Source organism: Xenopus laevis, chromosome 2L, assembly GCF_017654675.1.
Source record: "Xenopus laevis strain J_2021 chromosome 2L, Xenopus_laevis_v10.1, whole genome shotgun sequence".
Classification (NCBI taxonomy): Eukaryota; Metazoa; Chordata; class Amphibia; order Anura; family Pipidae; genus Xenopus; species Xenopus laevis.
In genome coordinates, this window is record NC_054373.1 from 145,523,675 (window position 1) to 145,541,109 (window position 17,435).

The window sequence follows — 17,435 nt, forward strand, 5'->3', positions numbered from 1 at the left end:
GTCAACCCAGACAAAAGCTGAAAAGACTGCAAGAAAAAAGTTACCATGAAATAAGGGAGGCAGAATTAAAACCTACAGTTTCAACTGATAGGTGCTAACTTAAAGGTGAAAGAAAGCTACGGAGGCATTTATTGCCAATAGATTAGCTGCAATAATGCAAGCTAGAATGCTATATTTATGCTGTAGAATATTTTACCATACCTGAGTAAAAAGTTCTAGAAGCTCTCTGTTTGTTTAGGATAGCAGCTGCAGTATTAGCTTGGTATGACATCCCTTCCTGCCTGAGTCTCTCCCTGCTCACTTTTAGCTCTGGGCTCAGATTACAGCACAGAAGGGGGGGGAGGAGCAAACTGAGCATGCTCACGCCCCGGGGCAAGGAGGTGTAAGGTGAGGGCAGGAAGTCTGATACAGAAGCCCGTGTGTACACAATAGAAGGAAAGAAATGCAGTGTTTCTTTTGACTCAGAGCAGCATTACTTTGAGGGTTTACTGGTATATATAGGTGGACCTTTCTGATAAGGTTTACTTAATTTCAACCTTTCCTTCTCCTTTAAGGCGGCTATACAAAGGCAGATTTAATCTGTCAATTTGGGCCCTTTAGACTCATTCGGCAGTTTATCTGTCTGTGTATGCGGACCTCCGACAGGCCCACCCAACCGATATCTGGCCAAAAGTCCAGTGTCGATTGGGCAGAATAGTTTTTTCTGTCGGATTGGGGACCTCATTGGCTAGTTGATGTGGTTCTTGCTCCAATGTCTTGTATACCCACCATTTTAATCCAATCATTGGGCCCAAGAGTGGTTTCCGGAGTGCATTTATCAGAAGTCCCACCTAGAGTATGCATACAGTTTCTATCACAATACAAGTTTGCAAAGTTTTGGAAGGTGCATACACTAATTTGGGGGTCACTGTCTTAGTCATTGTTGAAGTATATAAGACTAAAAGTGTGAGGAGTTGGAAGGCTGACATTGCGTGTTTAGTGCCATGCATGATGTTAGCATGCATTGGCTGGAATGAGGAAAGAATGTGATAGACTTCAAGCAATGTCAGATAACCAGTAGTAGAGTAGGTGGATGTAAACCTCAGGCATTTTTACATATAAATAGATCACTAAGTATTTACAAGGTGTTTGTATATATGCTTGTAATATTTGAATTTGGAGGATGTGAATGTGAACTGGATGCATGTGGCACAATATATATATATATATATATATATATATATATATATATATATATATATATATATATATATATATATATACTTTACAAAAACGAAGATGCACACCAGGGTTTGGCAAAAAGGTTAAAAATCAATTTTTATTAATTTACATTTAAAAAGAGCTGGTCAACGTTTCGGTCTAATTCTAAGACCTTTATCAAGACCCTGATATATATATAGATAGATAGATAGATAGATAGATAGATACTGTATCTTTAAAGTAATTACATCTTATATTTACTGCAATCCCTCTTGTTAAATTATATACATTGTGTGTGGACTTTGATTAACTCATGTCGAACCCTAAATCATAATAATTCAAGGTGTTGGCTGATCTAGAGCTCGAGTGAGTAAGTTCTCCTGGTTTATGTTTATATATTATGCAAGTTTCTGTGCACTGCCTTTCAGACAATTATGAAACTCCCTTGGTGCTAAATGGCCTCAACATTTTTAGAAATCATGAAGCTTAGCCTCGTGCATTGGTTAGTATGGTGTACAATGGTTATTAGGGTGAGCTGAGGGTGCTGCCAAGGACTCAGCAGATCCTCTGAAAAAAGCAAGATCACGTAGAACACTGTTAGTCTGCAGTCCTGGCCCCATGGCAAAAATCCTGGATTATGGTATGCTACCTAAAGTCAAGTTTAGTGTGTCTTTGTTCTTACAGTCTCCCGTTTTTCTAGGGGGAAAATTCACAGCCAATAATTTCCACTGTGCAAAAAGTGTGCACAAATGATTTTTATCTTTATGTTGAACAAGTATAGGTTCATTAATTTTATTCATTCGCTATCCTCCTTTTGTGAGATCAGGAGGCAAACGTCCCATCTGTAGATGAGGGGAAAGAAGAGAAATATTACTCCATGTAGAAATAAGTCAAATCAACTAGACTTTGGGTGACTGGTGGAACGTCTTCAAGGAAAAAACACAGCAAGTGCGGTTGATTTGACTTATTTCTACAGATATACCATGACCTGGGTGAATGAGTATCTTCACAAACATTACTTCATGATTTTTAAACTACAGATTAAAACCAAAAAAAAAACTGCTATCCTATTTATAGCTTTTCCCAGATCCCACAATTTATTAGCATATAGTATAACATTTGTTTTAAAGAGCTATTGGTCTTTATAGGACAAGTAAAGTGAAAACCACTGGGGGTGCCTATATATCAGGTTTTAAATTAGTAGTGATGTGTGCCTGGAGGAACTCAGGTTCTATCCGACCTGTTTCTGTTATATTTTGACTTGAATACAAATGATATAATTTGGGAACAGTTTTGTAGGCCAAAGTTAGTTTTGCTGATAATATACCTTTCATGAGAACAATTATCAGAAATAATAAGAAATCTGTCATTACTTTTGAAATACCTCCCGATTCATCACAACGCCAATGGATGACTCGTGTATAGTTTGCTGTAGCATATCCATGCAATCTTTCAGCCTAGGGTCAGAGGTGAGTATGCCATTTGCCTTTAATGTCTGAAATAAAGAAATGGTAGAGTGAAAGCTAAGCAAGTGACAATGCAAGTTCAAGTTGCCTTGTACATTTATGGTAAGATATTATAGAATCAATAGACTGAAGGTGGCTAATGTGGGTTTAAACTGACATTTGTTAGTGTGTGTTATAAAACAATAATTATTAAAATACTAGAGATGCACCAAATCCAGGATTCGGTTCGGGATTTGGCCAAGATTCTGCCTTTTTCAGCAGGATTCGGATTCAGCCAAGTCCTTCTGCCCGGCCGAGCCGAATCCGAATCTTAATTTGCATATGCAAATTATGGACGGGGAGGGAAATTGCGTGACTTTTTGTCACGAAACAAGGAAGTAAACAATGTTTTCCCCTTCCCACCCCTAATTTGTATATGCAAATTAGGATTTGGTTAAGTATTCGGCTGAATCTTTTGCAAAGGATTTGGAGGTTCAGCCGAATCCCAATACAATAAAATACTGACTTAAAGTGGACCCGTCACCCAGACATGAAAATCTGTATAATAAAAGTCCTTTTTAAATTAAACATGAAATCCAATTTCTTTTTTTTAATAAAGCATTCATAGCTGTTGTAAACTCATTTAAAAATATCAGCTGTCAATCAAATATTGCCTACCCCGCCTCTATGCCTAGGCATAGAGGCGGGGCAAGCAATTACTTTCACTTTCCATTCAGCACTTCCTAGATGTCACCGCTCTCCCCACATTCCCCCAGCTCTCTTAACCATTTAATTGTGTAACCAGTGCATGGTGATGGGCATTGGGTCCCTGTCCCCTGTTGCACAAACAAGATTCTGAGATTATGTAAGGATTGCCTTAATAACAGTGTCCACAAAATGGCTCCTTCCTGGTTGCTATAATTTTGAATTCCCAGACTGATGGAAACAATATTCAAATAATTTACACAGTGTAATTAAAGTTCATTTTGCTTGACTAACATGATAAAATAGGATTTGGAATAATTTTGTTTGGGTGACGGGTCCACTTTAATGTTCCAGGTCCCATGGGGAGGCCACCAGTTCTCTGCTCTCTCACCCACACAATGGCCATCATTTTGTGCTTGCATACTAAATACCAACATGATCACCAAGAACTGCAGTCAAAAACAAGTTGAGGTTTGTATCCTACAATATCATGGAGAGCACTAAGGCAACTTAAAAAAAGCCAACAGGCTTGCCAGCTATTGGGAATGTATAGCTAGATCTCTACTTTTCAATGTTGTCTACGTTATTCCCAAAAATGTTATTCTATTTTAATTTTGAGGAGCAGACAAAAATCTATACACAATATTAATTCAAGACCATAATAAGGAGTACATTGGTTGACATTTATAATAAATGTTTCCATCTCTCCTATTGGGGAGACTTACATTCATGCATGGATGGAACAAAGATTCCAAAACTATAGGACTGTCTCACTTAAGGGGTTTTAAATTGACATGATGACTGTTCCCACCCATCAAATATGCAGATAGTTTAGGCTACCTTTGCCAGGATTGCTTTCCCTTAAGAATAATTATAATAATAAGAATAATTTTATAATTATGCATTGTAGGTTTATTTTGTAATTTAGAATAAAAGTAAAACATCCTGAAAAAATACTTGTCTCAATGTCAACACCTCATCTGTGGAAACAAGCTGCTTCATTTATAAATCAGTCACAATGACAGTTTCAGGCATAATTATAGTGCTGTATCTGGGACTGCTAGGTTGAAACCAGTAATCAGGTAATTAACGTTTGTAAAGAAGATTAATTAAAAAATATTGTTTTTTGCTCACATATTTACAATCATTCAAAGATTAGAGTTACCTCTATCCCATAGCTACTATATGCTACAAGTGTATGAAAAGAGTTTACTTAGTCCAAGACAGGATGCAAATGGGTGCAATACCCTGTGTTTTTCTACTTTTCACCCTGAATACAGCATCGACCTGCTTTTCTGCTTCCAATCTGAATAATGTGCACGTTATTGAGCACCAACCCTAACTGACCCTTGTACTTACCCCCCTGCCCTATGGAATGACAGGAGAATTTTGCTTTTGCAAACCCTGTTCTGTGCTCTGCACCTAGCACTAGATTTCCAATCCAATACCAGGTTCTGGGCACAGTCAGACCTTAGACACAAATTAAATGAGCAATCACTAAGGGGAGCCTTAGCACAGTCCTGCAGTGGGTCGGGTACCTGCGGGTTACCCACAAAAACCTGCGATAACCTGCGGGTTGCGGGTAGAAGTTCCGGGGTGCGAGTTTAGACGTGAGTCGCGGTTCTACGGGTCGCGGGACGGGCTGCGGGTCTTCTCAATAGCGAATTTTACTCCTTTTTTTCTGATGACGCCTACTTCCGATGATGTCACTTCCAGTTTACAATGACAGTACTTCCTGATTCTTGATAGTTAGTGGGTCACCGGTACAGGTTGCAGATAAGGTACTTGCGTGTTTGGTAGCGTGTCCAAGCGGGAAAGAATGTGGGTTGCGGGTCTGGGTTGCGGATTGCAGGTTCCGGGTACAGGTCGGGTATGGGTTCCAAAAAATAGACCCGCACAGGACTCTACACCTTAGTGTTCTTGTCCAGGGTCAATGAAAAAGACCCTGTGTTTTTTTCCTGAAATGCCAATAATTTGTAATTTTCCCTTCGGATTTGACTAATGGATAAGTTAATAGGTGAATGTGTAATTATCTTGAAACTTAGTCCTACTGAATCTCCAATATGTCAAACTGGCTGACCATATCCATTCCTTCCATCACATAGCTCTCCTACAGTGACTAAATTTCAAGGAGCTAGCAAAGACAAATTAGTGCCCATGTGGGTGTAATATGGTGTTATCGGGTGCATACTATGTATGAAAACAGAATAAACTTTAATATAATGGTATAAAGCATCGTCAGAAACAACTCCTCAGGTGTTCAATGTTTAATAACTGCACAAAATGATGAAGATATTTTCACGTGGTGCAAATTGATGGATTTGTACTTACTTAAATATGAAACCTCCAAATGTTAACCAGAGGTCCTCTTCAAGGAATGTTTTTTTTAATGAAAACACATCTGATTACATATAAATATAGATGTGGTAAAAATATTCTAAAAAAACATAATAGATCTCTTTTAAGTATATTATGTGTTTTAATGTAATGATATAGTCATGCCCAGCCTGTGTGCAAGAACACTATTCTACATACTACTGAATTTTTATTGGGTCACAAATGACCCCCAAGTGAAGCCTTCTACCCTTCTTATTAACTCGGATCTTTGAATTGCTACACATCTGAACAAGATAACAACTAAATAATAATATCTAAATAATTTTCGGATCTTTGCAAAACTGCAAGTGCAAGGTAACAGCAGGTGAGTTCCAAATAAATATGGACAATAGGGACCTGGCTTTAAAAAACATTGTTCCCACTGCCTAAATGTATCTACAGGGTATCAGGTTGATTATTATTACATTTATGAATTTGTAGACTGGAAGTTGCTCCTCTCCTCCCGAAATGGTGTAAAATAGCAGGTTACTGAGGCGTTGCTGCACTGAATTGCATGTAATCCTAAAAGGTAAAGAGAAAAATAGGAAACAGTAAATTTTCTCCCTCTAAGCTTCATAATAACATTGCAAAGTTGTATACAGATACAAGAGGCCAGTACAGCAATACACCAACACAAGGATCAAGATCATGCAAACATGAGCACTTCAAAAGGAGTGAAGGTTGCATTCATTAGCAACCAGAATGTTCTAGATGAAAGGTTATTTTTAGTTTCTCTATTTGGAGACTGATGTCCATGGTTAATAAAAAAGTGCTAAGGAGAGAGTCATATTATGATGCCAAGGGGTGGTTTGGAATGCTCGTAAAAAAGCTTCAGGAGGGGTGACTGTATCAATGTTTTACAGAGAGAGACATTTGAGACGGCGGTGGGAGAGCAGTTAGGAGAGAGTGTTGCAGACATTCAGAGGTGACATCAAGCAGAGGTCATGTCCAATGCAATCTATACAATTCAGCACTATAATAAATTAGAAATACAATAATAAACAGGTAGTAATTACTGGTCTGCTCTATGGAAAGGTACACCTGGTTAATATAAGTTAGCAGACCTGAAACAAACGTTGCACGTTATTAATTTCAGCATTATTTGTCCAAGCTGCATACCAGCTTTACAGGTTCATCTTCATTCTTTGCATGATTCTCTTTGCTTTCCATCACAGAGATACGGTCCAACAAAAATCAGAACACAGTAACCTCTTTCCATATCATACAATTCCCAGCACCTAACATGTTTTTGATTCTGTTATTTTCCACTGATATCTGGCCTGAAGCCAATTAGGCTGACCACCCGATCACAGACAGATTTGACTACTACTACTGGTCTGCTAGTAATAAGTAGGTTTAAAGCAAGGCTTAACCTGACCTCATTTGTTAATGCACGGCAGCACGCAAGTACCTGGAGACCACCTGGAAAAGAAAAGGACTCTCCTGGCAGCTCCATGTCCCTCTTCTTTCTTTTTCCACTCTGATGCACCCCAGGGTGGGACAAGTGGAACAACCCCTACCCTTAAAACTAGAACACCCCTTGGTTTTACCTAGATATTACAAAGGTTGGGAGGGAGCACCAACTGGAGGAAGTCAAGTCTGACTTGTAAAAACCAAAGACGATCCACAAGTTGATCATAGCAAACAATGTGATGGAGTCTATTCCAGGGCAACATCCACCACAAATTCTGTTTGGAGGAGTATTTCTTTAAACAGGCTGACCAACAAGCTCAAAGACATCGCATTAAAACTATCCCTTAGAACCTAAATGCATGCACGTATCCTGTGAAGGTACCAGTATCATTCATGGTGAATCTTTTAAGAGGAAACATCTTTCCATTTTTGATTTGCCCAGTATGGACTGCTTCAGGCCACCCATATGGAAGGAGCAATCCTGGAAGCTTGGTGACCTAAGAACTGCGTTAAGGACATTTTGAGGTTGTCCAGGAATGACAATCCAGGACTGCTGCAGTCTGATTCACAACCTGCTTTGTGACTGCAACATCTGGGGTATATTTTTTAAATAAAAAAATTAAGTTTAAAATGATTATCCTATACTTCTGAAACCTGCAATTTTCTGCTCCTTTCTATATATCTGCTCTTATCTCTCCATACACTTCCTCCCAGGCTTTGTGCTCAACTCCAATCTCTTGACCATACAGTTGCATCAGTAAAGCCCCCACAGTAAAACTTTTTATAAAAAGCTTCTTAAAGGAACAGCAACACCAAAAAATGAAAATGTTTTAAAGTATTTAAAATATAATGTACTGTTGCTCTGCACTGGTAAAACTGGTATATTAGATTCAGCAGTTCTACTATAGTTTGTATGAACAAGCTGCTATTTAGCCATGGGGGCAGCCATTCAAAGCTGGAAAAGGAGAAAAGGCACAGCAGGATAAACAGCATATAACAGATAAGCATATACAATGGGATTCTTCAGAAGTTATCTGTTATATACTGTGTCTCCTGTGCTTGAATGGCTGAACCTCCACTATAGTAGTCTTTCTGAAGCAAACACACCAGTGAATGGCAACAGAACATTATTGTCATTAATTTTAAACACTATAATTTTTTTGTGTTACTGTTCCTTTAAAAAAATACATACTAGAGCACTTTTATCTCCGTCTTCTCTTCCTAATAGATTGTAGGCTCTTTGGGACAGGGCCCTCGTTCAAACTGAGCAATGAAATACCTATCACCTAAGCATAGATTTATTTATTTTCACTGTCTAATTTTATTATATATGTACTAGACTTGGGATATTTATCCATTTGAGTTTTTTCACAGTCTGTTAACAAAGCTTTTGCCCTATGTTAGTACAGCTGAAATTGTGTTCATAGGTTCCTGTTTAGCTTTTTGGTTACCTGACCTCCAAATTTGTGTTCTGACCCTGTGTTGTGTAACGACTTGTTCTTCTATGTTCTGACCCTGGCTTGCTTAGTTATTCACTTTGGCAACATGCCTGTCTGATTACTTTGATGTAATAGGGTCGGGAAACAAATTGATATATCTTGTCAGTTCATGGTGTCTGCCCTGCTTTCACTTTATTATAATGAACAGGAGCACATTTCTAGAGTCATATAATTGCCAGAGTACTAGAGTATTCATCAGTGGTGCCAATCCTAATGGACCTCAGTCTAAGAAAGAAAGTGGCCTGGATGTCAGGTTGGCTGGTGGAACATAAGAGGCCAGTCTAATACTACCTAGTTTTGATGGCTTTAATTGTCAAATTCCAAACCAGGGGTCTTAACAGTGAATTAAGAACTTAATGCAAGGACTTCCAACGCTGTATAGCTGTAGAGAATATAATGTATCACCACAGCAAAGCAAAAACAAGATGTCAGTTTAATTATTTTCACAAGCAAAAGCGAGGTTTTAATTCAAGAGGGAATTCAGAATTATGTCCAACCATGACTGCCTGTATTCTGTCAGAGTAACCTTACCCTAGTAATTATCACATTCATGATTATGTTTTATTGGGTTTTAGCATCCACCCTATGCTGTCAGTTTGTAAATGCCAGCTATAAAAGTGCATCATCTCACTTGAACCCAGGCAGTAGCGTAACTACCGGGGGAGCAGGGGTGCGATCGCACCAGGGCCTGCTCCCCACAGGGCCCGCTGGACGCCGCACCACTGCAAACGCAGTAAGGAAACCGCACGTCTGGACGGGGGCCTGGTGCACATCCTGCACCTGGACCTTGAAGAGAGTAGTTACTGTATGTTACTAAACCCAGGGCTGGAGTCAAGTTTTGGGGGCATTGGCAATGCAGGATGCCTTGAGTCACTGCTTGGTAAAATGACATATATCAGAGATATCCAACCAATCTATGCGCTCCCTACTGCATACTGACATGTTGTTTAATCCTTTGTCCAACAACTTGCAGGTCTGAAAATTATGCAAATACAGGTGCAAAACTAAAAACATGTTGTCAGACACTTTTACAATAAACATGCTCCTGCCTAGGATCTCCACATTATGGTGGATTGCACAACAAAAGTGCAAATTGCAGTATAGGTATGGCATCTGTTATTTGGACTGGCTGCTAAAAAAAAACATTTAAAGGGCATGTAAAGGCAAAAAAATTAAAAAGAAACTTATCTCCAAAATACTTTGGTAAAAAAATGTGTACCATTTTTATAAGAAACCTGACTACTGTGGATAGGAATTGTCAGACAGTCCCTAACTGCTCTGCAGGGAAACAATCATACGTATGAACAGCAGGGGAACCTCCTGCCTTACTTCCCAGCCATGCAGAACTCAAGCAGCTTTGTTTGTTTCCCTGTAGAGCAGTCGGCGACTGTGTAGAGATTTGTATTGGATTTTATTTTTGCCTTTACACCCCTTTACTGTTTCCAACTCCAGTGGCAGGGACAAAGATTATGGAGCCAGATTAAAACAGATAAACTGGGATTCTATTTGGAGGATTATTTTGCTGCAGCCACTGGTTCTGCAGAGTTGAAGAAAGTTTGTATTAAACAATACAAAAACTATAAAATCAACATTAGATTACATGACAACACATGGCCCAATGCAGTCTGCCTATTCTGATTATTAACCAGTCTTGCTGTATCGGCTTCTGGCAGATATTATTTGACTTGTGATGTTTTGATAATTTTTGACGATCCCTAAGCAGCCCAGACCACACTGAGCATGTGCACAGTCTTGTCTTGCAAAGATGTTTAACAAAGTTACAAGATGGTGACCCCTGTGGCCAATTTTGAAAGCATAAATCATTTGTTTTTATTAGGCTTGTGGTGCAGTAAGTTCATGTTGATGTTTAGTATACAAAATACAGCATTTCTAGCATTGTTCTATTTTAGACTTTACTTCCCCATTAAATATAAAAAAAGATAAGGATTATTTTTACACAACATGGATTTATACTAGTAATTCTGAACTTTCTGGATGATGGATTTCCAGATAATGGATCCCATACCTGTGTTATTACTGAGAAACAGGAAACCGAATAAGTCAAAATAAGAACGGTTTGCTTAAATAGCAATAATACCATCCTGTACTTCAGAGATTTCTGTAAAATGGGTTCCCAGATAATAGATACTATCCCTGTAGTAGGAGCTTGTCTTTGCCAAAAAATATAATATGTTTTATGTTCATTATGAAAACACATGCTGGAAAATCACTGCTTCCATAACTTGTACTTAGACTCATGCAGTTTGTAACTACATAAATAGTTATAATCCTAAAACAATAATGTTTTCAAATTAGTACTAAACATGTCTCTGCTAATAACTTCAGGTATTAAAACAAGTTAATCCCCCAGTATTGAAATTATGTTAGCCACATTTCCTCTAAGCCATGTGTACACACAAGCTGGGAAAAAGGCTGGGAAGCAGAACACACAACCAGTGTATGCCCATATCCAGCCAGCATCACCTTCAGTATAGGCTGCATGTAAAAAACTGATTTCAGTTAGGGATGGTTACCTGCAGGCCTCCAAAACATCATATAATACATTAAATCAAAATATATTAAGTATATTAAAATTAAGAAGAACATTCAGACATATTGGATATTGTTATAATTTGATTGATATCAAATACAGTAAAAGACAGGCATATATTGTAACGCATCTGATATATATTAAACCATGGTCAGATTATGATAGATAACTGCATAGCTACTTACATGGTAGTTATGCCTGAAAAAGGACACATTCACTGGACATTTTAAAAATGTTAAATTCTAGCGAAGTGAAAATAGTCTCGCTTCATGGCAAATTGCAGGAAAACAAACACTATACTAAAAATATATATTCACTATAGGGGCCAGTATAAAAAATTATGCACAACAGGCATGTGACTGAACTAGGAAGAATAACAAAGAATAATGACAGCGGAGAATCATAGCATTAAAATACTGGGTCCATAATACTGCGTTATTACAGAACACAAATAGGAACCAAGGTTCCCAGTGTGGCTTCTAGTAAGTGCACTATGCTCTTCAAAAACATATCAATTTCAATAACCATCCATACCACCACCATCCATGGCCACAGATCATTATTAAAATAAAATAAAATCCCAATTGCTGGGCTGTACTGATGCAAATTGATCAAATGATATGCAATGTGGCCCTTCCAGCTTCGGATAAAAATGCCCCTGATTTTTCACATAATCTAGTAACTGTCCCAGTATAATATTGTGGAATACCCAAACATCATCAATGAAACATGGAAGTGGGAACAGACCCTATTTTATACTTACTGGCCTGTGTTAGGAAGAGCGGCTTCTCCTGGCATCCCAACGCTGTGGTCATGGTTAAGGTGCCTGGCAGGAACATGTTCCTTTCCTGATACAGAGGCAAGAAATCTTGGGAGTATCCTCAAGTCTCCCACCTTCAGCCTTTTGAGCAAAAGCATTGCCGCCTTAAGAGAGCTGGGAAAATACTTATGAGTCTCAAGGAGGAAGACAAGTAGGAAAGCTGGACAAAAATGTCAGTCATGAAATACCACAGTGATGTGCAAAGAGCAGAGTGGGAAGCAATAAAGCGCAGATGAGCTTGCAGGCTTGATTCTGAAGTAATCACAGGGGGGTAAGGCTAGGTCTTTCCAGTTGTTGCTGTGAATGAATTCAAGTGCCATTCATGGGGGGGAAAAGTGTTCACAGAGTCTTAGTTTACACTAAACAGAAAAAAAATCCACCTGGAGAAGTGAGAATGGTCCTTAAATGAGGGATCTCAGCTAGCAGTTACAAGAGACTGCTTTGACACAGCAGTTGCAGGTAAAGTTTCATTCAACAGCAGCGGGGCTACAATCGACAACACGCCTACCAAAATCTTAAAACTTCCATGACCACATGTTTTCAGTTTCAGGGTAAATGTCAGAGCACACTAGTAAATTTTGGTCACTGTAAGGGACTACGGCTGTTACATTGCAGCTATTTCTAGACCAAGTGCCAAGCCTCCTACAAAATGCCTCCACAAGTATCCAATCAGGGAAGAGGAGAAGGTGGGGCTAATCTGGCAATAACTCAAGCAGGGGCAGGTGGGAGGACATGGAATCTGTGTTCTGCTTCTGAACCAAGCAAACGCCCCCTGGTCTGTGTCATTATATGCTTATATTGCCTAAGGCACCTGCACGCTATGTGCAAACTCAGTCATGTGGAGTGAAAACCTCTCAGGTTACCACAAGCAGTCTATGCACATGCCTCCAAGACAAGGGGTCAGCAATCTCATGTAGATTTTCCTTTACATATTAATCAACAGAAGCTCCTGTTTCCTCCAAGATTGGAGGTTCAATACCATAAATCACATGGACGCAAATTTCTGGTGAATTTCAACATTAATGATCAAGGTGCAAAACGTGCAAAAAGTTTGTACAGTAATGTAATAAGACGTACGTCTATGAAGGTTTTCATTCATCCAGGTCCAGTTGCTCTAGATTTACTTCTACTAGATAATGTAATAAGACATACACCGTAACTGCACTGGCTGCCGTAAAACGGCACCAGAGTTACTCTGTTGCAACTGCTCAGTGTGTGTGAGTTATTACATGGGTAGGAATCACCGTGCCTGGGAATATCTCACAGCATATACAACTATATCACCACCCTGGGTCACTGCCTGGATGTTTCTAGCCAAAGTTGGGTTGTCACTACTTTCAGTAAGAAAGTAAAAGTAAAATGCACTGTCTTGTTATTATAGAGAAAAAGGAAATCATTTAAAAAATGGTATTATCAGCTAAAAATGGAGAAATGACTTTGTGTTTTTCTAGGGTTTTTTGGATAAGAGAAAGGGCAGCACACTGCTACAGTACTTGCTTATGGTACACGTTAAATAATTTAAATAATACAGAAAATACCAGCAAGATTTTCTGTATGGATTCCAAAAAGTGAATTCAAAACAGCTTGAATAGCTTGTGTGTACTGATGGGCACGGATCAGCCTGTCATTCTGTAGTACTCCTGTAAATAAAGCTTTACCACATATTAAATTAACATGTGAAATAAGAGGTATCTGTGTTTAAGAAGATTTGGGGGAGGGGGCTTGAATCCTTACATATTAAAATAATAAAAAGCAATGCTGGGAATTATGACTGTGCTATAAGCTACCTGTTTAATCTATTCCCATGGCTGTAGTAGTATTACAAGTAGTGATGAGCGAATCTGCAAAATCGCAGAAAGAAATTTGCGAAACGGCAAAATTTCTTTGTCCTAATGCATTAAAGTCAATGAGCGTTTTTTTCTTATGGCGACTTTTGTTCTCCAAATGCATTAAAGTCAATGGGCATTTTTTCTTATGGTGACTTTTTTTCTCCAAATGCATTAAAGTCAATCAGGGGAATGTAATAAAAATCGGTAAAGGAAAAAATATTTGCAATGCAAAAAGTTATGCCTTTGCCCAAACAAATTATGCTTTGTGCAAATTTAATAAAGCTTTTGCGAACCAGGAAACTGTTAGACCATTTGCGAATTTTATAGTTTGCGCCAGTGCGCAGTAAATGTAATAAAACTTCTTACTGAAAAAGTCTTTATGTTTGCTCCATAAGATTACGACACCTTCAAGCACTTCTTAAGAATGCGCAATTAAAATTTGCAATGTGCAATTAAAATTTGCAATGCAATAACAGTTTAAGGAACAATATTACATTGCGAGATGTGGATTTTTAGTCTTATTGGTGCAAATTGTTTTTCTCTTTGCGACTTTAATTACATTCCCCCCCAATGGGCATTTTTTTCTTATGTTGACTTTTTTTCTACAAATGCATTAAAGTCAATGGCCGTTTTTTCTTATTGTGACTTTTATATCCAAATGCATTAAAGTCAATAGGCGTTTTTTCTTACGGGCGTTTTTTCCCGGCAAATTGTTCCCTGGCAAATTTACGCAGCAGTTTCATTGAAAAATTCACACGTCTAATTACAAGTAGTACAAGTAGCATTCGTACACAAGTACACATTTACTATTGGTCGAATATCGAGGGTAAATTAACCCTCGATATTCGACCCTTGAAGTAAAATCCTTCGACTTCGATATTACCGCATTTAGTAAGATCGAACGATGGAAGGAAAAATCGTTCGATCAAACGATTAAATCCTTTGGATCGAACGATTCGAAGGATTTCAATCCATCGATCTAAGGATTTTCCTTCGATCAACAAAAAGCTTAGAAAGCTTATGGGGTTCCTTCCCCATAGGCCAACATTGGTGCTCGGTAGGTTTTAGGTGGCGTAAGTAGGTAATCAAAGTTTTTTTTAAAGAGACAGTACTTCGACTATCGAAAAGTCATACGATTTTTAGTTTGAATCGTTCGAAACGAAGTCGTAGTCGAAAGTCAAAGTAGCCAAGTCGATGGTCGAAGTAGCCAAAAAAACTTCGAAATTCAACGTTTTTTTCATTCGAATCCTTCACTCGAGCTTAGTAAATGTGCCCCAAGGTGTGCTGCCCCCATCCCCTTCCACCCCATCTCTCCCTATGGCTCCGTGATCAACCCCTCTCCCCTACAGCATTCGAGACACGTGCCTCTGCTGTTTACCCTTAGTTCTAATGATTAGTTATGTGGCACATAGATACTACCACAACTGCTTTCTTAAAAAATATACCCCTTATGTTCTAAATCTCACTATGAATAATAACAGGGCTCAACTGTAAGGTGGCCCTAACTTGTTCTTTAATAAATGCCGACTTTCAAATATACTTATAGCCATCTGCCTTGGACTCCCTCACCACACAGAATCCATGGATGCCTGAAATGCTGCTTTATGGTAGTTCTATAGAACAGCCTTAGCCTACTTTTGTTACAGCCTATTATTAGCAGCTAAAATAATATGTTCCTATTATTAGCAGCTGCCCCTTATGAACGCAAACCATGTATCCAATATATTTGCTTTGTGTGTATGTGTGCAACTGAGGATTGCTTCCCTTACCAGTATACAAATGGAGAAAGGAAAAATCTTACCGTCTTCTTATACCAAATATCCTGTTCCCATGAAACCTCTTCCCTGGCACCTCCACATATGCTGATCAGAAATTCCCGCTCTGTGTTCATGATTCCCATTTAGGGTGGTTGCCCCTTCTTGAAAATCTAAAACTAGACTCACTTTTGCTGCCTGGGAATGACCTTGTATATCCCAAAGCTTCCAGAATGCTTTGCACATGTCTTTAGTTTCAAAGAACTAGCCAGCAAAAGTAGCAAAGTAAAAGAGAAAAAATCTATCCTCTATAGGTATTTCAGAAAATAAGATTTAAAGGCTGTGACTCAAAGTCACTCTGCCAAAGGCAAATATAGATGCTGAGGGGAGGCAGCAGCAGATCAGATTTTATTTCTGGAGAGGATGAATATGATGCAATGGAATCACAGAACTATTTGTTGAACCTGCCAACATAACTGGCACGTCTGCTCAGGCAGCTAAGGTGAAACTGCCCATAATTCTGTATTTATTGCCACCTTAAGGATAGTTCCTTTAGACTTGTCAGGTATTACAAATATTATAATGGATGCACAGCACCCACAGCACCAGGCTTGGTATGTTTCAATATCCACTTATATTGTGTGTCATAAAAATGTACACAGGCCAGCCTCCTTTGTATGCGGATGAGTGAAAAGAAATGTGTTAAGTCTAAATACAGTGTTTGTAGTATTTACTCCTATGCTGATTTCCAAAATTCTACATATGTGCCTCCCCCCCCCACCTGCCCCTCTTAGGGTGGTGGCACACGTGAAGATTCGGGGGAGAATAGTCGCAAAATGACTTTGGGCGACTAATCTCCCCAAAATGCCTTTTTGCCGGCTCAGATCGAGAGCTGACTAAAACAGAGGCCCATGGTGCAGCCTGCAAAGTGCAAAACATTGCAGATTGCAGCCTTTTTTGCACTATGTACAGTGTGCCCTGCATTATAAATGATAAGGCCTTATTTCTGCAATGGGGAATCATACACAAGCTTTTTCACATTTTTAGCCCTCAATGATACCAGAATTAATAGAAAACACCTTATTCACCATTCTGGCACTAAACAGCTGTGGCAATGTACTATGTAACATAGAGGTTAGTACTTTGTTTAATTCCAGCCAGGATACTATTTACATACAGTCATATGAAAAAGTTTGGGAACCCCTACTCCACTTTCAACAAAAAAGATAACAGTGGTATGTCTTTCATTCAGGGCCGGAACTAGGGAAGGCAGAGTAGGCACGTGCCTAGGGCGCAAAGCTGGGGGGCACCAGGCACGTACCTTCTCTGCCTTCTACACCTCGTCCGGCCTCGGTTTCCCAGGAACAGGAGTACTGGGGTACTGGGGTGTTGTCTGAACAAAGATTGTTAGTGAAGCAGTATTCAGTTGTATGAAATTAAGATGATGTATCTGTACATCATTCTACAATTCAGCGCAATTTGCATAAAGAACATCTGTATGGCAGGGTGATGAGAAAGAAGCCCTTTCTGCACTCACGCCACAGTCGCTTGTTCTATGTAAAAGCTCATTCAGACAAGCCACAGTCATTTTGGAGACAAAAATGTAGTTATTGGTTCATAACAAAAAGCACTTTGCATGGCAGAAGAAGAACACCGCATTCCAAGAAAAACACCTGCTACCTACTGTCAAATTTGGTGGAGGTCCCATCACGCTGTGGGGCTATGTGGCTGCAGGGCCGGAACTAGGGGTAGGCAGAGTAGGCACATGCCTAGGGTGCAAAGCTGGGGGGTCCCTTCTCTCCCCGACTGCGGCTGTAATTTTTTGCGCAAATGTGCCTCTGCT

At 39.1% G+C, this 17,435-nt stretch overlaps 1 protein-coding gene across 1 annotated transcript in view; it reads right to left on the reverse strand.

Moving 5' to 3' along the window:
* The window catches only part of gls2.L (glutaminase 2 L homeolog), a 32,161-nt gene extending 19,538 nt beyond the window's left edge, over positions 1-12,623 (reverse strand). The window contains exons 1-3 of the mRNA XM_018247423.2: positions 11,953-12,623; positions 6,152-6,248; positions 2,574-2,695 (exon numbers count right to left, since the gene is read on the reverse strand). Of these exons, the coding sequence (XP_018102912.1) occupies positions 2,574-2,695; positions 6,152-6,248; positions 11,953-12,107 (374 nt within the window). The 5' untranslated portion in view covers positions 12,108-12,623. The remainder of the gene's footprint in view (positions 1-2,573; positions 2,696-6,151; positions 6,249-11,952) is intronic.
* Between the last annotated feature and the right edge of the window lie 4,812 nt (positions 12,624-17,435).